The 25,220-nt window shown below is 37.6% G+C and overlaps 1 protein-coding gene across 2 annotated transcripts in view; it reads right to left on the bottom strand.

Annotated features, from left to right (window-relative positions):
• Window positions 1-25,220, bottom strand: part of C14H8orf34 (chromosome 14 C8orf34 homolog) — a 370,688-nt gene that overhangs the window by 90,297 nt on the left and 255,171 nt on the right. For both annotated transcript variants that reach the window (XM_070382834.1, XM_070382833.1), the window contains exons 9-10: window positions 22,216-22,301; window positions 4,754-4,830 (exon numbers count right to left, since the gene is read on the bottom strand). In XM_070382834.1, the coding sequence (XP_070238935.1) occupies window positions 4,754-4,830; window positions 22,216-22,301 (163 nt within the window). The remainder of the gene's footprint in view (window positions 1-4,753; window positions 4,831-22,215; window positions 22,302-25,220) is intronic.

Raw genomic sequence — 25,220 nt, forward strand, 5'->3', positions numbered from 1 at the left:
TCTCCAGGGAATCTTCCCAACCCAGGGATCAAAAATGCATCTTCTATCTCCTGCATTGGCAGGCAGGTTCTATACCAGCTGAGTCACCAGGGAAGCCATTGTAGTATATTAACCCAGTCTAAATACTAAGTTTAGGATAATTCAAGATTGCAAAGCCATTTTTATAGCAACTCAGACTTCTTTAAAAACTTTATATTTAGACTATATATGTAGATTTCAGTTTTTCTGTGTCTATATTTGTGAAGATCCTCATCCTTGGAAGAAAGGCTATGACAAACCTAGACAGCATTTAAAAAACAGAGCCATCATTTTGCCGACAAAAGTCCAGATAGTCGAAGCTATGGTTTTTTCAGTAGTTATGTACAGATGAGAAAGTTGGACTATAAAGAAGGCTGAGTACCAAATAATTGATGCTTTCAAATTGTGGTGCTGGATAAGACTCTTGAGAGTCCCTTGGACTACAAGGAGATCAAACCAGTCAATCCTAAAGGAAATCAACCCTGAATATTCACTGGAAGGACTGATGCTTAAGCTGAAGCTCCAATAATATTTGGCCACCTGATGTGAAGAGCTGACATTGGAAAAGACCCTGATGCTGGGAAAGATTCAGGGCAGGAAGAGAAGGAGGTGATAGAGGATGAGATGGTTGGATGGACCAACCATCAGCTCACTGGACATGAGTTTGAGCAAACTCTAGGAGATAGTAAAGGACAGAGAGGCCAGGTATGTTGCAGTCCATGGGATCACAAACAGACTCGACCTAGTAACTGAACAACAACAACGAACGTTGTACCATTAAATTGCACTGAAAATCTTGAACCTAATGGTTACCTGGGAGTAACCATGGGAGAAGAGTGGAGAAATAACTCCAGGAAAAAATGAAGAGATGGAGCCACAGCGAAAACAACGCCCAGATGTGGATATGACTGGTGATGGAAGTAAACCCCGAGGCTGTAAAGAGCAATATTGCATAGGAACCTGGAATGTTAGGTCTATGAATCAAGGTAAATTAGAAGTGGCCAAACAGGAGATGGCAAGAGTGAACACTGACATTTTAGGAATCAGTGAACTAAAATGGACTAGAATGGGCAAATTTAATTCAGATGACCATTATATCTACTAATATGGGCAAGAATCCCTTAGAAGAAATGAAGTAGCCCTCATAGTTAACAAAAGAGTCTGAAATGCAGTACTTGAGCGCAGCTCAAACATGACATAATGATTTCTGTTCATTTCCAAGGCAAACCATACAACATAACAGTAATCCAAGTCTATGCCCCGACCAGTAATGCTGAAGAAGCTGGAGTTGAATGGTTCTATGAAGACCTACAGACCTTATAGAATTAACACCCAAAAAAGATGTCCTTTTCTTCATAGGGGACTGTAATGCAAAAGTAGGAAGTCGAGACCTGGAGTAACAGGCAAATTTCACCTTGGAGTACAAAATGAAGCACGGTAAATGCTAACAGAGTTTTGTCAAGAGAACACGCTGGTCACAGCAAACACCCTCTTCCAACAACACAAGATATGGACATCACTGGATGGTCAATACTGAAATCAGATTGATTATATTCTTTGCAGCCAAAGATGGAGAAGCTCTATACAGTCGGCAAAACAAGACTGGGAGCTGACTGTGGCTCAGATCATGAACTTCCTTTTGCTAAATTCACACATAAATTGAAGAGAGTAGGAAAAACCACTAGACCATTCAGGTATGACCTAAATCAAATCTCTTATGATTATACAGTAGAAGTGACAAACAGATTCAAGGGATTAGATCTGATAGACAGAGTGCCTGAAGAACTATGGACAGAGGATCATGACATTGTACAGGAGGCAGTGATCAAGACCATCCCCAAGAAAAAGAAATGCATAAAGGCAAAATGGTTGTCTGAGGAGGTCTTACAAATAGCTGAGAAAAGAAAAGAAGCTAAAGGCAAAGGAGAAAAGGAAAGATACACCCATCTATATGCAGAGTTCCAAAGAACAGCAAGGAGAGATAAGAAAGCCTTCCTCAGTGATCAATGCAAATAAATAGAGGAAAAGAATATAATGGGAAAGATTAGAGATCTCTTCAAGAAAATTAGAGATACCAAGGGAACATTTCATGCAAAGATGAGCACAGTAAAGGACAGAAATGGTACGGGCCTAACAGAAGCAGAATATATTAAGAAGAGGTGGCAAGAATACACAGAAGAACTACAAAAAAGATCTCCATAACCCAGACAACCACGATGGTATAATCATTCACCTAGAGCCAGATATCCTGGAATGCGAGTCAAGTAGGCCTTAGGAGTCATCACAACGAACAAAGCTAGTGGAGGTATTAAAATTCCAGTTGAGCTATTTCAAATCCTAAAAGATGATGCTGTGAAAGTGCTGCACTCAATATGCCAGCAAATTTGGGAAAACTCAGCAGTGGCCACAGGACTGGAAAAGGTCAGTTTTCATTTCAATTCCAAAGAAAGGAAATGCCAAAGAATGTTAAAACTACCACACAGTTGCCCTCATTTCACATGCTAGCAAAATAATGCTCAAAATTCTCCAAGCCAGGCTTGAACAGTACATGAATCATGAACTTCCAGATGTTCAAGCTGGATTTATAAAAGGCAGAGGAACTAGAGATCAAACTGCCAACATCTGTTGAATCACAGAAAAAGCAAGAAAATTCTCCAAAAAAATCTTCTGCTGTATAGATTATGCCAAAGCTCAGATCACCTTACCTGCCTCCTGAGAAATCTGTATGCAGGTCAAGAAGCAACAGTTAGAATCAGACATAGAACAACAGACTGGTTCCAAGTTGGGAAAGGAGTACATCAAGTCTGTATATTGTTACCCTGCTTATTTAACTTATATGCAGGGTACCTCATGCAAAATGGCAGGCTGGATGAAGCACAAGCTGGAATCAAGATTGCCAGGAGAAACATCAATAACCTCAGATATGCAGATGACACCATCATTATGGCAGAAAGTAAAGAGGAACTGAAGAGCCTCTTGATGAGGGTGAAAGAGGAGAGTGAAAAAGCTGGCTTAAACTCAACATTCAAAACACAAAGTTCACGGCATCTGGTCCCATCACTCCATGGCAAATAGATGGAGAAACAATGGAAACAGTGATAGACTTTATTTTCTTGGGCTCCAAAATCATTGCAGATGGTGACTACAACCATGAAATTAAAAGATGCTTGCTCCTTGGAAGAAAAGCTATGACTAACCTACACAGCATATTAAAAAGCAGAGATATCACTTTGCTGACAAAGGTCCATCTAGTCAAAGTTATGTTTTTTCCAGTAGTCATAAGGATGTGAGACTTGGACCATAAGAAAGCTGAGTGCCGAAGAATTGATGCTTTTGAACTGTGTTTTGGTGGAGACTCTTGAGAGTCCCTTGGACTGCAAGGAGATCCAACCAGTCAATCCTAAAGAAAATCAATACTGAATATTCATTGGAAGGACTGATGCTGTATCTGAAACTCCAATAGTTTGGCTACCTGATGCGAAGAACTGACTCATTAGAAAAGACCCTGATGCTGGGAAAGATTGCAGGTGGGAGGATAAGAGGACAACAGAGGATGAGATGGTTAGATGGCATCACTGACTCAATGGACATGAGTTTGGGCAAGCTCCAGGAGATGGTGATGGACAGGGAAGCCTGATGTGCTGCAGTCAATGGGTTGCAAAGAGTTGGACATGACTGAGCGACTGAACTGAACTGAATGGTTACCTCCCAATGTACTTTGTGGAAGAGATATAGTTTAATCAAAATATCAGAAGGACTTCACAACTAATAATATCATGCTTAAATTATACCTGGGCTTCCCTGATAGCTCAGTTGAAAAAGAATCCCCCTGCATTCAGAAAGATCCCTTGGAGAAGTGATAGGCTACCCACTCCGGTTCTTGGGCTTCCTTTGTGGCTCAACTGTTAAAGAATTTGCCTGCAATTTGGGAAACCTGGGTTCAACCCCTGGGTTGGGAAGACCCCCTAGAGAAGGGAAAGGCTACCCACTCCAGTATTCTGACCTGGAGAATTCCATGGACTGTAGAGTCCATGGGGTTGCAGAGAGTTGGACACGACTGAGCGACTTTCACTTTAAGGTATATGTAAACTTCCAGGATATGCAAAACATTTATTTTTCTATCATGATATGCTGTTGCTGCTGCTAAGTCGCTTCAGTCGTGCCCAACTCTGTGCAACCCCATAGACGGCAGCCCACCAGGCTCCCCCGTCCCTGGGATTCTCCAGGCAAGAACGCTGGAATGGGTTGCCATTTCCTTCTCCAATGCATGAAAGTGAAAAGTGAAAGTGAAGTCACTCAGTCGTGTCGGACTCTTAGCGACCCCATGGACTGCAGCCTACCAGGCTCCTCCGTCCATGGGATTTTCCAGGCAAGAGTACTGGAGTGGGTTGATTTATTGAAGTTTGAGATGGCAGCTCATAGTCTTTTAGAATGTTCATGTGCACAACCAAGCAGTTAATAATACCGGGACTTAGGTTCCCCCCTCCGCCTTATTCAACTCTTCTCCAATTGCTGAAAGAGCTCAGTGCAACTTTGTAGCTTTGCTGTGTACCTGTAATCAAGCTGACCACCTACTTAAAGGAGCATCTCCATGACTATGTGGGCTATGTAGATGCACATTTTAACACATTCTTTAAGTGACGTTGCTTCCTATTCCTTTCTATCCCTTTTAGATGTTCCCGTTAGGGATACACATTAGTTTTAGAGATAAAATTAAGTCAATGAATATACTTACAGGCGCTGTTAATCCAGATGCTTTCTCAGATTCTTCACCCTCTTCCATTAGTGCTTCTTCAGTCCCAGGTAAAGAATCTATTTTCACAAAAAGAATGAGTAAGTTAGAAAAAAAAGAGTCAGTTGGAGTCACATATTGCTTAATATATGAACTTATCTGATATATGTTAATATGTGATACAATGTTTATATGTAAAGCATAAACTCTCAGATATATAAACTTATCATGAGAAGGATATGAAAGTAACTGAACGGGATGTTGAAAAATCATAGTATTTGAGATTTGAAATAGTGTGTAGAGTGTTTTTTATTTAGCGTACAATGTATGCAAACCTTTAGCATTTCTAATTTGCATGCTTGCATGCTCAGTCGCTTCAGTCGTGTCCAACTTTTTGCAACCCTATGGACTGTAGTCTGCCAGGTTCCTCTGTCCACGGGATTCTCCAGGCAAGAATACTGTGGGTCACCATTTTCTTCTCCAGGGATCTTCCTGACCCAGGGATCGAACCCACGTCTCTTACATCTCTGCATTGGCAGGCGGGTTCTTTACCACTAGTGCCACCTGGGAAGCCCATTTAAAAGGGTGCAATGAAGTCAGGACTGTGCAAGAGCTGCAGTCATCTTAGTCAGATCAACTCTTCTTTTGGCATATTATTTAGTTAATTGTTGGAATTTAATGTTCTTTTTCTGTCTTGTAATTTTTATTTGCTTTTTCCATCAACTGTTTTTTTTTTTCTTTTTTTGAGGGGCCACAGTATTTAAATTCCAATTTGTATTCTCTTTTTTAAACAGGATGAACAGTTCTGAAAAGTTGGGAGAAAGGTTGTTGTTGTTGTTATTTCATTGCTAAGTCCCGTCCAATTCTTTGTGACTCCATGGACTGCAGCCCACCAGACTCTGTCTGTGGGATTCTCCATGCAAGAACACTGGAGCGGATTGCCATGTACACCTCCAGGGGATCTTCCCAACTCAGAGTCTGAACCCATGTCTCTTTCATCACCTGAACTGTCAGGCGGGTTCTTTACCACTACCACTACCTGGGAGAAGAGTACTTATTATTAAATGACGGTTAGTATTCCATTTTAATGTATCAAGGAACAAGTTGATATTATTTGCTTGACTAGATTGATGATAGGGTATGTAATGACTTTCAAATATGTGAATAAAAAGATGGTAAACTTTTCCATATGTCTGCTAAATTAAATTAATTATAACAACAAAGATTTCTACAGGTTCTAGAGAATTCTTCAATAGAGATAGATACATAGAGCATCTAGAAATAGCTTGTGTTTTAATACCTTCCATTCAAATAAAAAAATCAGTTATAAGGAGGGTATTTTAAATCACCGGAAGCTTTAACCATTGATTGATTATATTTATTTATATTTTAAAGAGCCATATGCATCCTTAAAGAAGGCCTTCCTTCACATTCACACACACAAGTGGAGACAGATTTTTTTTGTTTGTTTCATAAAACGTGTGCTCTGAGAAGAAAATCAGAGCCTTAAATCCTCTGAGTCCTTAATGGCCAGTCAAGACCATAGAGACAATGGAAAGCTTAGTACAAATCTATAATCACAATTGTTAAATCATGGAGCTCTAGCTCCAATAATTCAGAATTTTATATTCAAGCAAAAAAAATCAGGATAAATGATGAGAATTGTACCACATTAAAAATATTAATCCGGGAGGAGCCAAGATGGCGGAGGAGTAGGACGGGAGAACACTTTCTCCCCACAAACTCATCAAAAGAGCATTTAAACGTCAAGTAAATTCCACAAAACAACTTCTGAATGCCGGCAGAGGACATCAGGCACCCAGAAAAGCAACCCAACTCTTGAAAGGAGGTAGGAAAAAATATTAAAAACAAAAAAAAAGAGACAAAAGAGGGAGGGACGGAGTTCCGCCCCGGAAGGGAATCTTAAAAAAGAGAAGTTTCCAAACATCAGGAAACCTTCTCACTGCGAATCTGCGCTGAGCTTTGGAAGCACAGAGGGCAATATAACAGGGAGAAAAAATAAATAAACAATTTAAAACTCGCAGATTGCGAGGCCCTACGGTAACTCCCCAGCAGAGAAGCAGCGCAGGCGCCTGCATCCGCCATTAGCAAACCGGGCTGGGCAGGGAGGCGCGGCGTGGGCTGCATGGCTGAGAGTAAGAATCTGGCCTGAATACCCTGAGCGCTATCTGAGCGAAATAATTTGGGCTAGCAAACCAGACTGTGGGATATCTACCACGCGAAAAGCCAGCCCTAACCTAAGACCGCCAGGCCCGCGACGGAACAAAGGACTGAACAGAGATAGCGGCTGCAGACCTTCCCCCCGATGACAGGCACCCAGAGCCGGAAGGGGGCAATCGCAGCCCCAGAGAGACATTATCTATAAAATTGTAAGCAGGCTTCTTTGCTAACTAAAACTTCTTGGGGTCTGGACGGTCAACATCTGCCTGAGAAGGTGCGCGGTTTTACATCCAGATAACCGAGTGGCGGGAGGCGATAAGTCGCAGCATTGGCGCTTCGCCTGGGAAGAGCAAATTGGCGCTCGGACCTGGGAAGAGCACAAAACGCAGGCCCAACTGAGTCTGCGCCTCTGAGGACTACCCGAGTGCCTGAACCTGAGCGGCTTGGACCTGGGAGGTGCATGCAGCCCAGGGCCAGCCTCGGATTGTTCCCAGCGGAACAACCTAGAGTCCGAGCAGTGTGGACAGGAGGCTACACGCGCCGTGGAGGGGCAGACCCAGGGTGGCTGAGGCACTGCAAGCCCACGCCAGTGTTATTTGTTTGCAGCATCCCTCCCTCCTCCCCACAGCAGCGACTGAACAAGTAAGCCTTAAAAAAAAAAAAAAAAAAAAAAAAAAAGTGTCCTCCACCGTGCCCTTTGAGTCAGGCGAAACCAGATACTGAAGAGACTAGCAAACAGAAGAAGATATAACAGAGGGAAACGCCTTGGAAGCTACAGGCAATGGATCAAAACCCTGTGGTTACTACGGACTACATAGGAAGGGGCCTATAGATCTTGAGAAATATGAATCTGACCAAGAAACTAGCCAAAAATGAACTGAACCCACAACACCCAAAAAAAAAAAAAAAAAAAGCCCTAGATATATTTTTATTATTTTTACGGTCATTCTTTCTTTTTTTTTTTTTTTAAAAAAAAAAAAAATTTTAAGTCCTCTATTGTTCCTTTAATTTTCACTTTTATAACCTATTACTTTGCAAAAAAAAAAAAAAAAAAAAGACCCTATTTTTTCTTCTTCAGCAAACTTCATATATATATATTTTATAATTTTTTGACCTTGTTTTTTTTGTTTTGTTTTGTTTCTGTTTTTTTCTTCTTTTCTTTAACATTGTATTTTTGAAATTCCAAACTCTACTCTAGATTTTTAATTTTCGCTTTTTGGTATATGTTATCAATTTTGTACCTATAGGTTTTTTTTTATATAATTTCTGTGACTTTTTTTTATTTTTTTTTTTTTTCTTCTTCTCTGTTTCTTTCTCTTCTTCTTTTATATAACATTGTATATCTGAAATTCCAAACTTTACTCTAGACTTTTAATTTATGCTTTTTGGTATTTGATATCAATTTTGTACCTGTATTTTCTTTATAATTTTGTGACATTGTTCATATTTGTTTGTTTGTTTTTCTCTTTATTTTTCTTCTTCTTCTTTTTTTTTTTTTTTTTAACATTGTATTTTTGAAATTCCAAACTCTACTCTAGATTTTTAATTTTGCTTTCTGGTATTAGTTATCAATTTTGTACCTGTACTTTCTTTATAATTTTTTGACCTTGTTTGTTTTTGTTTGTTCGTTTTTTCTCTCTTTCTTTTCCTTCTTCTTTTCTTTAACATCGTATTTTTGAAATTCCAAACTCTACTCTAGATTTTTCATTTTTCGCTTTCTGGTATTAGTTATCAATTTTGTACCTGTACTTTCTTTATAATTTTCATGACCTTGTTTGTTTTTGTTTGTTCGTTCTTTCTCTCTTTCTTTTCCTTCTTCTTTTCTTTAACATCGTATTTTTGAAATTCCAAACTCTACTCTAGATTTTTAATTTTGCTTTTATGTATTTGTTACCAATTTTGTACCTTTAAGGACCCAATCTTCAGGACCCATTTTTCACTAGGGAGTGAGATTACTGGCTTGACTGCTCTCTCCCCCTTTGGACCCTCCTTTTTCTCCACCATGTCGCCTGTGTCTCCTCCCTAACCCCTCTCTACTCTACCCAACTCTGTGAATTTCTGTGTGTTCCAGACGGTGGAGAACACTTAGGGAACTGATTACTGGCTGGATCTGTCTCCCTCCTTTTCATTCCCCCCTTTTATCCTTCTGGCCACCTCTGTTAACTTCATCCTTCTTCTCTTCTCTGTATAACCCCATGAACATCTCTGAGTGGTCCAGTTGTGGAGTGCACATAAGGAAGTGACTACTCGCTAGCCCACTCTCTCCACTATTGATTCACCTCATCTCATTTGGGTCACCTCTAACTCCCTCCTCCCTCTTCTCTTCTCCATGTAACCCTGTGAACCTCTCTGAGTGACCCTCACTGTAGAGAAACGTATCATCTTTAATGTAGATGTTTTATCAATGGTGCTGTATAGAAGGAGAAGTTTTGAAACTACTGTAAAAATAAGACCGATAATCGGAAGCAGGAGACTTAAGTCCAAACCCTGACTCCAGGAACTCCTGACTCAAGGAACATTCATTGACAGGAGCTCATCAAATGCCTTCATACCGACACTGAAACCAAACACCACACAAGGGCCAATAAGTTCCAGGGCAAGACATACCAAGCAAATTCTCCAGCAACAAAGGAACACAGCCCTGAGCTTCAAGATACAGGCTGCCCAAAGTCACCCCAAAACTATAGACATCTCATAACTCATTACTGGACATTTCATTGCACTCCAGAGAGAAGAAATACAGCTCCACCCACCAGAACACCGACACAAGCTTCCCTAACCAGGAAACCTTGACAAGCCACCTGTACAAACCCACACACAGTGAGGAAACGCCATAATAAAGAGAACTCCACACACTGCCAGAATACAGAAAGGACACCCCAAACTCAGCAATTTAAACAAGATGAAGAGACAGAGGAATACTCAGCAGATAAAGGAACAGGATAAATGCCCACCAAACCAAACAAAAGAGGAAGAGATAGGGAATCTACCTGATAAAGAATTCGAATAATGATAGTGAAATTGATCCAAAATCTTGAAACTAAAATGGAATCACAGATAAATAGCCTGGAGACAAGGATTGAGAAGATGCAAGAAAGGTTTAACAAGGACCTAGAAGAAGAAATAAAAAGAGTCAATATATAATGAATAATGCAATAAGTGAAATTAAAAACACTGGAGGCAACAAATAGTAGAATAACAGAGGCAGAAGACAGGATTAGTGAATTAGAAGATAGAATGGTAGAAATAAATGAATCAGAGAGGATAAAGGAAAAACGAATTAAAAGAAATGAGGACAATCTCAGAGACCTCCAGGACAATATTAAACGCTACAACATTGAATCATAGGGGTTCCAGAAGAAGAAGACAAAAAGAAAGACCATGAGAAAATACTTGAGGAGATAATAGTGGAAAACTTCCTAAAATGGGGAAGGAAATAATCACCCAAGTCCAAGAAACCCAGAGAGTACCAAACAGGATAAACCCAAGGAGAAACACCCCAAGACACATATTAATCAAATTAACAAAGATCAAACACAAAGAACAAATATTAAAAGCAGCAGGGAAAAACAACAAATAACACACAAGGGAATTCCCATAAGGATAACAGCTGATCTTTCAATAGAAACTCTTCAAGCCAGGAGGGAATGGCAAGACATACTTAAAATGATGAAAGAAAATAACCTACAGCCCAGATTATTGTACCCAGCAAGGATCTCATTCAAGTATGAAGGAGAAATCAAAAGCTTTTCAGACAAGCAAAAGCTGAGAGAATTCTGCACCACCAAACCAGCTCTCCAACAAATACTAAAGGATATTCTCTAGACAGGAAACACAAAAGCGGTGTATAAACTAAGAACCCAAAACAATAAAGTAAATGGCAACGGGAACATACTTATCAGTAATTACCTTAAATGTAAATGGGTTGAATGCCCCAACCAAAAGACAAAGACTGGCTGAATGGATACAAAAACAAGACCCTACATATGTTGTCTACAAGAGACCCACCTCAAAACAGGGGACACATACAGACTGAAAGTGAAGGGCTGGAAAAAGATTTTCCATGCAAATAGGGACCAAAAAGAAAGCAGGAGTAGCAATACTCATATCAGATAAAATAGACTTTAAAACAAAGGCTGTGAAAAGAGACAAAGAAGGTCACTACATAATGATCAAAGGATCAATCCAAGAAGAAGATATAACAATTATAAATATATATGCACCCAACACGGGAGCACCACAGTACGTAAGACAAATGCTAACAAGTATGAAAGGAGAAATTAACAATAACACAATAATAGTGGGAGACTTTAATACCCCACTTACACCTATGGATAGATCAACTAAACAGAAAATTAACAAGGAAACACAAACTTTAAACGATACAATAGACCAGTTAGACCTAATTGATATCTATAGGTCATTTCATCCCAAAACAATGAATTTCACCTTTTTCTCAAGCGCACATGGAACCTTCTCCAGGATAGATCACATCCTGGGCCATAAAGCTAGCCTTGGTAAATTCAAAAAAATAGAAATCATTCCAAGCATTTTTTCTGACCACAATGCAGTAAGATTAGATCTCAATTACAGGAGAAAAACTATTAAAAATTCCAACATATGGAGGCTGAACAACACGCTGCTGAATAACCAACAAATCACAGAAGAAATCAAAAAGAAATCAAAATTTGCATAGAAACGAATGAAAATGAAAACACAACAACCCCAAACCTGTGGGACACGGTAAAAGCAGTCCTAAGGGAAAGTTCATAGCAATACAGGCACACCTCAAGAAACAAGAAAAAAGTCAAATAAATAACCTAACTCTACACCTAAAGCAACTAGAAAAGGAAGAAATGAAGAACCCCAGGGTTAGTAGAAGGAAAGAAATCTTAAAAATTAGAGCAGAAATAAATGCAAAAGAAACAAAAGAGACCATAGCAAAAATCAACAAAACCAAAAGCTGGTTCTTTGAAAGGATAAATAAAATTGACAAACCATTAGCCAGACTCATCAAGAAACAAAGGGAGAAAAATCAAATCAATAAAATTAGAAACGAAAATGGAGAGATCACAACAGACAACACAGAAATACAAAGGATCATAAGAGACTACTATCAACAATTATATGCCAAGAAAATGGACAACGTGGAAGAAATGGACAAATTCTTAGAAAAGTACAACTTTCCAAAACTGGACCAGGAAGAAATAGAAAATCTTAACAGACCCATCACAAGCATGGAAATTGAAACTGTAATCAAAAATCTTCCAGCAAACAAAGCCCAGGTCCAGATGGCTTCACAGCTGAATTCTACCAAAAATTTAGAGAAGAGCTAACACCTATCCTGCTCAAACTCTTCCAGAAAATTGCAGAGGAAGGTAAACTTCCAAACTCATTCTATGAGGCCGCCATCACCTAATACCAAAACCTGACAAAGATCCCACAAAAAAAAGAAAACTACAGGCCAATATCACTGATGAACATAGATGCAAAAATCCTTAACAAAATTCTAGCAATCAGAATCCAACAACACATTAAAAGATCATACACCATGATCAAGTGGGCTTTATCCCAGGGATGCAAGGATTCTTCAATATCCGCAAAAATCAATGTAATACACCACATTAACAAATTGAAAAATAAAAACCATATGATTATCTCAATAGATGCAGAGAAAGCCTTTCACAAAATTCAACATCCATTTATGATAAAAACTCTCCAGAAAGCAGGAATAGAAGGAACATACCTCAACATAATAAAAGCTATATATGACAAACCCACTGCAAACATTATCCTCAATGGTGAAAAATTGAAAGCATTTCCTCTAAAGTCAGGAACAAGACAAGGGTGCCCACTTTCACCATTACTATTCAACATAGTTTTGGAAGTTTTGGCCACAGCAATCAGAGCAGAAAAGAAATAAAAGGAATCCAAATTGGAAAAGAAGAAGTAAAACTCTCACTATTTGCAGATGACATGATCCTCTACATAGAAAACCTAAAGAGTCCACCAGAAAACTACTAGAAATAATCAATGACTACAGTAAAGTTGCAGGATATAAAATCAACACACAGAAATCCCTTGCATTCCTATACACTAATAATGAGAAAACAGAAAGAGAAATTAAGGAAACAATTCCATTCACCATTGCAACGGAAAGAATAAAATACTTAGGAATATATCTACCTAAAGAAACTAAAGACCTATATATAGAAAACTATAAAACACTGGTGAAAGAAATCAAAGAGGACACTAATAGATGGAGAAATATACCATGTTCATGGATTGGAAGAATCAATATAGTGAAAATGAGTATACTACCCAAAGCAATTTATAGATTCAACGCAATCCCTATCAAGCTACCAACAGTATTCTTCACAGAGCTAGAACAAATAATTTCACAATTTGTATGGAAATACAAAAAACCTCGAATAGCCAAAGCGATCTTGAGAAAGAAGAATGGAACTGGAGGAATCAACCTACCTGACTTCAGGCTCTACTACAAAGCCACAGTTATCAAGACAGTATGGTACTGGCACAAAGACAGAAATATTGATCAATGGAATAAAATAGAAAGCCCAGAGATAAATCCACGCACATATGGACACCTTATCTTCGACAAAGGAGGCAAGAATATACAATGGATTAAAGACAATCTCTTTAACAAGTGGTGCTGGGAAATCTGGTCAACCACTTGTAAAAGAATGAAACTGGACCACTTTCTAACACCATACACAAAAATAAACTCAAAATGGATTAAAGATCTAAGCGTAAGACCAGAAACTATAAAACTCCTAGAGGAGAACATAGGCAAAACACTCTCCGACATACATCACAGCAGGATCCTCTATGACCCACCTCCCAGAATATTGGAAATAAAAGCAAAAATAAACAAATGGGACCTAATTAACCTTAAAAGCTTCTGCACATCAAAGGAAACTATTAGCAAGGTGAAAAGACAGCCTTCAGAATGGGAGAAAATAATAGCAAATGAAGCAACCGACAAACAACTAATCTCAAAAATATACAAGCAACTCCTACAGCTCAACTCCAGAAAAATAAACGACCCAATCAAAAAATGGGCCAAAGAACTAAATAGACATTTCTCCAAAAAGACATACAGATGGCTAACAAACACATGAAAAGATGCTCAACATCACTCATTATCAGAGAAATGCAAATCAAAACCACTATGAGGTACCATTTCACACCAGTCAGAATGGCTGCGATCCAAAGTCTACAAATAATAAATGCTGGAGAGGGTGTGGAGAAAAGGGAACCCTCTTACACTGTTGGTGGGAATGCAAACTAGTACAGCCACTATGGAGAACAGTGTGGAGATTCCTTAAAAAACTGGAAATAGAACTGCCTTATGATCCAGCAACCCCACTGCTGGGCATACACACTGAGGAAACCAGAAGGGAAAGAGACACATGTACCCCAATGTTCATCGCAGCACTGTTTATAATAGCCAAGACATGGAAGCAACCTAGATGTCCATCAGCAGATGAATGGATAAGAAAGCTGTGGTACATATACACAATGGAGTATTACTCAGCCATTAAAAAGAATACATTTGAATCAGTTCTAATGAGGTGGATGAAACTGGAGCCTATTATACAGAGTGAAGTAAGCCAGAAGGAAAAACATAAATACAGTATACTAACGTATATATATGGAATTTAGAAAGATGGTAACAATAACCCGATTATGCGAGACAGCAAAAGAGACACTGATGTATAGAACAGTCTTATGGACTCTGTGGGAGAGGGAGAGGGTGGGAAGATTTGGGAGAATGGCAATGAAACATGTAAAATATTATGTAGGAAACGAGTTGCCAGTCCAGGTTTGATGCATGATGCTGGATGCTTGGGGCTGGTGCACTGGGACGGCCCAGAGGGATGGTATGGGGGGAGGGAGGAGGAGGAGGGTTCGGGATGGGGAACACATGTATACCTGTGGCGGATTCATTTTGATATTTGGCAAAACTAATACAATTATGTAAAGTTTAAAAATAAAATAAAATTGGAAGAAAAAAAAAAAATATATTAATCCACGAATAAAGGAAACTTGAATCCATATCTATTAAAACTCCATCATAAATGTGACAATAGATAGATTCTTTACTTTAGAATGCATAAATTAGTATAATTTAAGTCCCCCAAGACTGAATTATATTCTGCTGAACTGTGATCAAATATTACTATAATTTTAGTATTCATTCGGTATTTTTTCCATTTTATTATATGTTGAAATTGCTATTTGTGTGGAATATTGACAATAATATTAAAATGTCCGACCCTACATCATAAAGCAAATTATTACATTTACAGAAGAAAACTCACTCTCGTGGATTTGCTAGGATTTTTATAGTTGGAAATACTATATGCCAGGCTTTTAACTAGGAGCTGTTAAAACAAGTTGAGCAACAATTCCAGAAAAATAAATGACCTAATCAAAAAATGGGCCAAAGAACTAAACAGACATTTCTCCAAAGAAGACATACAGATGGCTAACAAAACACATGAAAAGATGCTCAACATCACTCTTTATCAGAGAAATGCAAATCAAAACCACAATGAGATACCATCTCATGCCAAGTCAGAATGGCTGCTATCAAAAAGTCTACAAACAATAAATGCTGGAGAGGGTGCGGAGAAAAGGGAACCCTCTTACACTGTTGGTGGGAAAGCAAACTAGTACAGCCACTATGGAGAACAGTGTGGAAATTCTTTAAAAAACTGGAAACAGAACTGCCTTATGACCCAACAATCCCACTGCTGGGCATACACACCGAGGAAACCAGAATTGAAAGAGACACATGTACCCCAGTGTTCATCGCAGTAGTTTACAATAGCCAGGACATGGAAGCAACCTAGATGTCCATCGGCAGACGGATGGATAAGAAAGCTGTGGTACATATACACAATGGAATATTACTCAGCTATTAAAAAGAATGAATTTGAATCAGTTCTAATGAGGTGGATGAAACTGGAGCCTATTATACAGAGTAAAGTAAGTCAAAAAGAAAACACCAATACAGTATACTAACACATATATATGGAATTTAGAACGATGACCCTATATGTGAGACAGCAAAAGAGACACAGATGTAAAGGACAGACTTTTGGACTCTGTGGGAGAAGGCGAGGGTAGGATGATTTGAGAGAATAGCATTGAAACATGTATATTATCATATGTGAAATAGATCGCCAGTCCAGGTTTGATGCATGAGACAGGGTGCTCAGGGCTGATGCACTGGGATGACCCTGAGGGATGGGATAGGGAGGGAGGTGGGAGGGGGGTTCAGGATGGGGAACAACACATGTACACCCATGGCTGATTCATGTCAATGTATGGCAAAAACCACTACAATATTGTAAAGTAATTAGCCTCCAATTAAAATAAATAAATTATTTTTAAAAAAAAGAATATGAAGATTCGCTAAAACAACAACAACAAAAAAACCATGGTACAACTCAATAATGGACAAATAGTTCAATGGGCAGAATAGAATTTTTAGGTCCAAACCCATAAGAGCTTAGTTTTTGATAAAACAGTACCTCAAATTTATGTTGAAAGAACAGACAATATAGAGATGGTGTTGACTCACTCTACAAATAAAAATAAAATATGATCTCTATTTAACCTCAAATACAATGACAGACTCAAAATGAATCAGAGAAATAAATGTGGAAGATAAGATTATCAAGTTAATAGAAGACAATGTAAAGGAAAATTTTTTTGTTATTTAGAGGTAAAACCTAGATTAGGAACAACAGAGGGTGTATGCCACCGCCATTCTTATTCACCATTGCTTTTAAGGTTTCACTGTATACAAAAAGAAATAAAATGATCAGTATAAAATTTTGGAAAAAAAAAAAAACAACAATTTGAGCAAGATAATCTTCTATGGCTCTCTCTCTTGGAGTTTACTTGAACACATTCACACAGTATGGATTTTTTTTTAATAAAAATTAACATTTGTAAAAGGCTTGGCAATGGTTTTACATTTTGTTCTGTTCTTGTTTTAGTTCAATTCTTCCTGGTTATTGTTGCCACATCTAGTGAGATCTACAGTGTGGTGAGGTGTGAAGTGCGCCAGAATATTCGAAAATTTACATATCCATCATATTTACATATCTGACCATATTTACATATCCAACCATATTTATACTTGCTAAGTAGAAAGGATCCTTCTAAATAACCCAAATCTAGTGATAGAATAGCAGTATAATAAGCTACTTGGAACAATAAATATTGTGAAAACAGGATGAACCTAGAGACTGTCATACAGAGGGAAGTAAGTCAGAAAGAGAAAAACAAACTTTGTATATTAACACATATACATAGGATCTAGAAAAACGGTACAGCTGATCTTATTTGTGAGGCAGAAATAGAGACACAGACGTAGAGAACAAATGTATGGACACCTGTGCAGGTTAAGGTGGCGCGGGATGAATTGGGAGACTGGATTGACATATACACACTATTGATACTATGTATAAAATAGATAACTAATGGGAACCTACTGTATAGAACAGGGAACTCTACTCAATGTTCTGTGGTGATCTAAACAAGAAGGAAATCCAGAAAGAGGGGAAATATGTGTACATACATATAACTGATTCATTCTGCTGTACAGCAGAAACTAACACAACATTAAAAACCAACTATACTCTAATTCAAAAAAAAAATAAAAAACACCTTAGTGTTGAATGCTTGGAGAGGTGCACTTCATTTTTAAAGTGCTCTGAGTACACTGCTTATTACCAACTATTGGTGGGCACATATGTGTAAACTATGTTGCTCTGTCAACTCCAGAGCAATTTTTTTCTAAGTATTAATTTAAATGATTTTCAAAATACAAGCTATGAATTTTTTGAGCTTTTCTGAATCACATGGAAAGGAAAATGATGTCTATTCCAGAGCATTTTTTTCTAAGTATTAATATAAATGATTTTCAAAATACAAGCTATGAATTTTTTGAGCTTTTTTGAATCACATAGAAAGGAAAACGAGTCTCTAAATTTGTTAAATGTTAGTTTATCTCCTCATTTGAGAGAAGAAACTGAAGAACAGAAAGATAAAGTAATTTTGTCAAAATCTAATAGTCTCTGGCACCACTTGCAGTTGAAACAGCCTCTGTGGTCGATGGGGCCTGCCAGTAAGAACCTAGAGATCTGTAGGGTTTGTCAATGATGTTTAACTTCATTTAATGACTTCCTGTCATTATTTATACTTTTGCTGTTTGTGTCACAACAGGTTTGTTTAAAGCACAAAGTTACACCTGTTCATAGAAATATTTGTTTATTGAGCCAAGTTCAATGTGGATGCATAGTTGACATAAAAATCACATTAGCACTTTGGATCTAGCGATCTGAATAACTTAAGTAGAAAAGAATGTACTGAACCAGACAGCATATTTTGGAATTTGTTGATTAGGTCTCTAACATCTGAATGTGAAGAATGCAGGATATAAGAAGTTCAAGAAAGGAGCTTAAGCTTAATGAATACCTTTTTTCCCCAGTGAATGCAAGTAACTATAATCAACATATTACTGATTTCCTTGTTTAATTTTCTAAAAAATTTAAATCCCAACAATCCTCAGTTATAATGTAAATGTGATTGTTGAAGGATATATTATCTGTAGATCAGTGGATTGGAGTAGTTTTGACAGAATTCAAAAGTATGTGTGTGTGTGTATGTGTGTGTGTGTGCGTGTGTGTGTGTGTGCTCAGCCGCTCAGTCGGCCAGCTCTTTGCAACCCCTGGACTGTGGCCCACCAGGCTCCCCTGTTCATGGAATTTTCCAGGCAAGAATACTGAAGTGGGTTGACATTTCCTTCTCCATATCTATATATACATGTGTGCATATACATATATAATGGGCCAGTAGTTAACACCTGTTTTGTATCTAGTTTTATAGTGAGCATGATAGAGAACACAAGAAACTCTCAAGAAGCATATAATCCAATTGATGAGAGAACAAACACACAAGAAGTAATTCAAGAACAATTAGGGGCTGGAAACAGGAAAACATTTAAGTTTTGCTGTTGTCGTGTCCTGGCTATTATAAATAGTGTTGCAATAAACATTGGGGTACATGTGTCTTTTTGAACTATGATTTTCTCCGGGTCTTTGCCCAGTAGTGGGATTGCTAGGTCACATGGTAGTTCTATTTTTAGTTTTGTAAGGAACGTCCATTCTGTTCTCCATAGTGATTGTATCAATTTGCATTCCCATCAACAGTACAAGAGTAGTCCTTTTTCTTCACATCCTCTCCAGAATTTATTGTTTATTTTTTTTAGATTTTTTGTACAATTTTTTTTAGATTTTTTGACGATGGCCATTCTGACTGCGAGATGATACCTCACTGTAATTTTGATTTGCATTTCTCTAATAATTAGTGATGCTGAACATCTTTTCATGTGTCTGTTTGTCAACTGGATGTCTTCTATAATTACAACATGGAAGCAACCTAAATGTCCATCGACAGAGGAATGGATAAAGTTGTGAAATATATCATATATACAATAGACTATTAGTTATAAAAGGAACAAAATTGGGTCATTGGTTAAGACATGGATGGACATAGAGACTGTCATACAGAATGAAGTAAGTTAGAAAAACATATATTAATGCATATATGTGGAATCTGAAAAAATTGGTATAGTCGATCTTATTTACAAAGCAGAAACAGAGACATAGATGTAAAGAACCAAAGTATGGATAATCAGAGGGAAAGGGGGATAGGATGAATTGCGAGATTGGGATTGACATATGTACACTATTAAAAAAAGAAAAAAGAAGAAAACATTGCTTGTGAACTGGACTTCAGAGAGACTTGACATCATCTTAGCACACAGGATCTGAATAGGCAGATGAGAAGAGAAAGAAATTTCTATGAGTCAAAGAAGAATGGCTTAAGTAAATGGACACTTGTAAGAAGAGCAGAGAAGAGAAACCAGGTTGACTCTAAAAATGAATGGAGTGTCCACTAATGGCCAGCGTGGGGCCCCTAAGTTGCTAGTGACACAATGTATACCTTTCACTGTCAAGAATTAATGTCTGGCATGAGAGTGTTTCATCTTATCAGCACTAGGAAAGAGCTGAATGTGTAGAAGCTTTACCTTCTTTTTAGTATTGTGCTATACTGGCCCTGGTTTATGTTCTTATGATACCTTATTTTTTAACATTGATTTACATGTTTTTAATCTTCGACATATAAAAAGTATATTTAAAATATACATGCAAAATACTATATATAAGTTACAAAGCACAATGATAAAACAAACACCCCAAATCCATCACCTGACTTAAGAATTAGAACATTTCTAATAACCTTCATATACCTATGAATTCCTTCCTAATCCCATCTCTTTTATCCCCCTACCCCCGAGAATAGCCACCATTTCAAGTTTTTCATTCCCTTCTTTCAATATAATTCTACCACTTGATGTATGTTTTCCTAAAGAATATACTACTTAGACTTACTAGTTTTGAGCCTTAGAAAAATGACATTCTATGACTGCTTTTGTTCAATCAATATTATGCTTTTTACAGACAAATTTTATTTTATTGAGATATGTATTTTTACAAGTCCTTGTTTTATTTTTTATTTTTAACAAATATGATGCTTTTAAGATTCATTCAGTTGTGAGTTGCAACCTACTCACATAAGACTAGAAGGCCCAAATGCCACTTCAGATGGGTGGCTTGAAGTCAGCATTTATTTTATATTTATATCATGGAAACCAGCAATCTGTACAAACCAGGGCTTTTCATTTTCAGACAGTTGTTAACATTTACCAGCATACCACTTATATCATCCGTCCTGAGTGTAGCTGACATGCATTCAGTTTCCCACAGTATAACAATTCCACAGTTTATCCATTTTCCTGTCCACCATCATACTAACAAATTTGCTTACATTTCATGGTACATGAGACGTGCTTTCTAACATATTTATCCAGAAGTGAAGTCTCTGGGCTTCACTCAGATTTTAGGATAATGGAAAACTATTTCCAAAATTGTTTATGCCCCAGCTGTTGTATGAATCTCTTTTTGTCTCGGTCTTCACCAGCACTTGATTTTGTCAGATTTCTCAGTGTCACATAAAAAGTCATAAAACAGCATCTCTCAAGGGCCTTACTTTTCCTTGGTTACTAGAGTAAAATATTTTTCATATGCTCATTGGCCATTTGTGTTTCCTCTTCTGTGAAATATCTATTGCTTATTTTTCTATTGGTTTGCTGATCCTTTGTTTATTGAATTATAGATACACTTTACATTTTTTGAATATTAATCTTTGATCAGTGACAAATATAGTTTCCTATTTTGTAGCTTATCAACCTCTTTTTTTCCTGCCATTTTTTGATGAATAAGAATTCTTAACACTCGATAATTGAGCTTTTTTAATGTTTAGGAATTTTTGCATCTTGTTTAAGATGTCCTTCTCTAGCCAGGTGTAAGGAAAATGTTTTCCCATAGTTGCTCTTCTAATTATTACAATTGAATGTATGGACTGCTTCCTGATAGAACAATGAACGATGAAGCAGTGATATACCTTACATGCCACTGTAGTGGCATTACATGTACTTATTTATATATTCAGCAAACATCTTGAAGTGCCCTGGCATGAACTTAATACGCTAAGCCAAGGAGTTTGAATTTTGTTCTATAGAAAATAGAACCAAAAATAAATAAATTTTATTTATTTTTTTTATTTAAATAAATAAAATTTATTTTTAGAAATATAATGAACCAAATGGGGTGAGATTGTACAAGGAAAATCTATTTATAGAGCTCTTACACTAAATGGAGAAGGACAAAGGCGTAGACTAGGCAGTCTTGGGGGAAACGAGACTGGCTTGGTGACAATGACGTAACTTGAGTTCAATTTAATATAGGGCTGAGAGAGGTGAAAGTAAATCAAGTCTGATATTGACATTTCTGCCCAGAAGACTGAAAGGATCCACAAAATGAGAATGGGAGTAGGTGATGTAAGTTCCAAAACCAAGCTGGAATTAGTGACAAACTCTGAGAGTAGAAATGTGGTCACCCTGTATCTTAAACAAGCACAGGAGTTAAGAGGCTGCTTCTCACACTTCTTTTTCTCCTTTGCCCTTAGCTTCCTGACACACAAAACCTGCAGGAGTGCTGGGCGGATGACACAGCTATGGTGATTTGGTGCAAGCAAAGATGCTTGGTTTCATTTTCTTCTTAAAGACATCTTTAAGTGACACTAAAATCACAGTATATCTTGTTGGATTTAAAACTCACCCAAAGACTCTGGGACTATTTCATCTGGAGATTGAAGTATTTGTGAAGTCTCTTCTGTCCTTTCTGCCAGGTTGTCTCCTTGAAGCCTAAATGATTAAAAACGGTTATTGAAACCTCCAGTAATGTTGACTTGTGAAATGTGAGCTATATGTTATTGGGAACATGACTATGAACTTCTAAATTCTAAAACCAGGCATGCTTCTTCCAAGTAGAAATAAAGCTTTACTGAAATCTTTGTCATATAGTGTTTTTTTGCTTTTCTAACCTTTAAGCAAAAGGCTTTCATCTTTTCTCCTGTATCCATGGGAAGATTAGTCTAGGTAGAATCTGCTTTTCTTCTTAGCCTGAGGAAGATTTATAAGTAAATGTTTTCACGGACACTGCAATGGGGAAGTGAGTGGAAGAAAAGCAAGCATCCAACATAGTGTGCTCGCCTGACTTCTGGGTCCAGGGGCCTGAGAAGGTTTCCATGGTTACACAGAGGTTCATCAAATACAGTTTTCCAAACCAATCAAACCTGAGCTTAAAGGCCTGCAGGTCAAAATCTGTTTCATCAGGGGGCATGAAGATTCAATACGTGGATGGCCCAGGGTTCTCAGAGACACTGGGTCTTCTTCAGGAGAGGAAGATTGCACAGGGACTTTCATGACAATAGATTTCTGAGCTTCTATATCCTCACCTCTGTAGTGAGGTTAGTCTGGGCTTAGTTATACTGTGAAAGCACTCTATCAAAAGAGGTACAGCTCATCAATAAACATGGGAACTCTGACCTAAGGAAACAGAATAAGCTCTGCTAACATTGGAGGACAGTTATCAAATAATCCAAAGGTTGGAGGTTTCTGCCAGTGCCTTACTTTTTTTCTTGCATTTCCTGATGGTGAGTACCCTCATGGGAGAGTATTAATGAAAACATGACATATACTATTAATATTTTTAAAAATGCAAACTCAAATACAATCCATAACTGTACTAGAATTTTTCATAGTTAAAATCTTCAACTCTTTTATACCTTTATCTGTATATACCACAGTGGAATCCAATAATGTATATGCATGACTCTCTTTACTTTTTGTACAAGTATAAATATTGTGCATTATACTTTTATTCCTACAATAATAAATTTTACACATTTATGTATGTATTATACATTTATTGTTGGTGGTGGTGGTTAGTGACTCAGTCATGTCTGACTCTTCCCTTGAGGCTCCTCTGTCCATGGAATTCTTCAGGCAAGAATACTGGAGTGGGCTGCCATTCCTTTCTCCAAGGCATCTCCCCAACCCAGGGATGGGGACCGAACCCATGTCTCCTGAATTGGCAGCACTGAGCCACCTGAAAAGCCCCGTGACACATTTATACTTACATATTATCTTCTATACACAAAGTTACTATATTATATAAGCTAATTAAATAATTCTCAAGAGTAATTTGCTGATAGTCATATAAAACTTTTCAGTCAAAAATCTTACACTTCTAATTAAGTTTTAATTTTCACTCTAAAAAAAAGGCATCATTTTTAAGTGACTGATTTAGCTACATACTTCTCAAATCTGCCCAGTTCCTTCTTTTTATTTTGTTTACTTCTAATCATTGGGGTAAGTATTTTACTCATCAGCAACATCAAATATTCTTTTTTCATCAAAATGATCAAAGAGAGAATATATGTAGGTATACAAGACATTGAAGTGTGTAAATAAAGATTACTATTAAAAATTGACAATCAGTTACAACACATTTGGGTATCTACCATTAGGTTAAAAACCTAAATGATGACTCCCCTCTCAGTCCAGTGGTTATGACGGTATACTTCCAACACAGAGGACATGGGTTTGATCCCTGCTTGGGGAACTAAGATGGTACATGATGCATGGAGCAGCCAAAAAGTTTTAAAATACCTAAACAGAAAATAAATCTCCAATAAAGGTAGAATAAAACAAGAAATCAAACCTAAGTTGCAATTTTTTTTATTCATGGCAAGCTTCAATAAAAACAAATACTTGTTTAGTATTTATCAATATGCTCAATAATAACCCAAATGTTGTGGCAATGTAAAGAAATAGGAACTGTCCTTGATTTCATGGAGTTCTCAATTGAGCTGAGTTGAAAAGAAAAATGGCCAGGATAACCACCAACAAATTGGGTGGCCTTGAAGCTGCCTCATCGTTGTCCAAACTGTACCCTCCAGACACCTTTGGAGTTGAATTCGCCGTGACTTGGCATCAACCCCACTGAGGAATGCCTCTGAGCCCCACTATCCTTGAGTGGTCTGCCAATGTTTCCCAAGCTGAAATCCACACAGCACTACTTCTGTAAGAGCGTAATAGGTGCTATGCAAACAAGGGTTCTGTGGGCAAGTCCGGGAAATACAGTTGCAATAAAAGTTAAATCACTTTTTTTTTTTTTTTACATTACAAGAGTTGTACTCATAGCCTCAAACATTTTCTCTTTGCTTTCTGAAACTCTCCTTCCATATTAAGCACTCTTCTATATTCTCAGCCTCTAAATAAAATGTTTCTTGCTCCTTCTGTCATAAGGAAAGCCTTTTCTCATCTAAGAATAGGACATCCCTTTTTCCTCTAAGAATATTATCGTACCTCCTCTTCAAAGGAGGCTGTGTAGCCCCTCAACCTCAGCTAACAGAAGGGTATAAAGATTAACTTGTATTCTCTCTGCCTGGGGAGACTTTGATCAGGCTCGAAATTTTCTTCTTCAACTCAAGTGTCACTATTATCTTGAATGAAATTTGTGTTTACGTATATGTACTGACTAATTTCAAAGTCCCTCAATCTCAAATCTGGAGTCTTTCCTTCCATTTCACCTTTCCCAACCCAAAGGATAGATAATTCAATTGCTTTGTCAGAAATCTTAAAATCCAGTGTTCTGTTCTCTGATAACAAACTCACTTCCTTTAGGCGATTTCACAAATTAGCTTTTTTATTTATTTAGTTTTGGCTGCACTGGGTCTTTGCTGCAGGGGGTGGGCTTTCTCTAATTGCTGCTCGCAG

Source organism: Bos mutus, chromosome 14, assembly GCF_027580195.1.
Source record: "Bos mutus isolate GX-2022 chromosome 14, NWIPB_WYAK_1.1, whole genome shotgun sequence".
NCBI lineage: Eukaryota > Metazoa > Chordata > Mammalia > Artiodactyla > Bovidae > Bos > Bos mutus.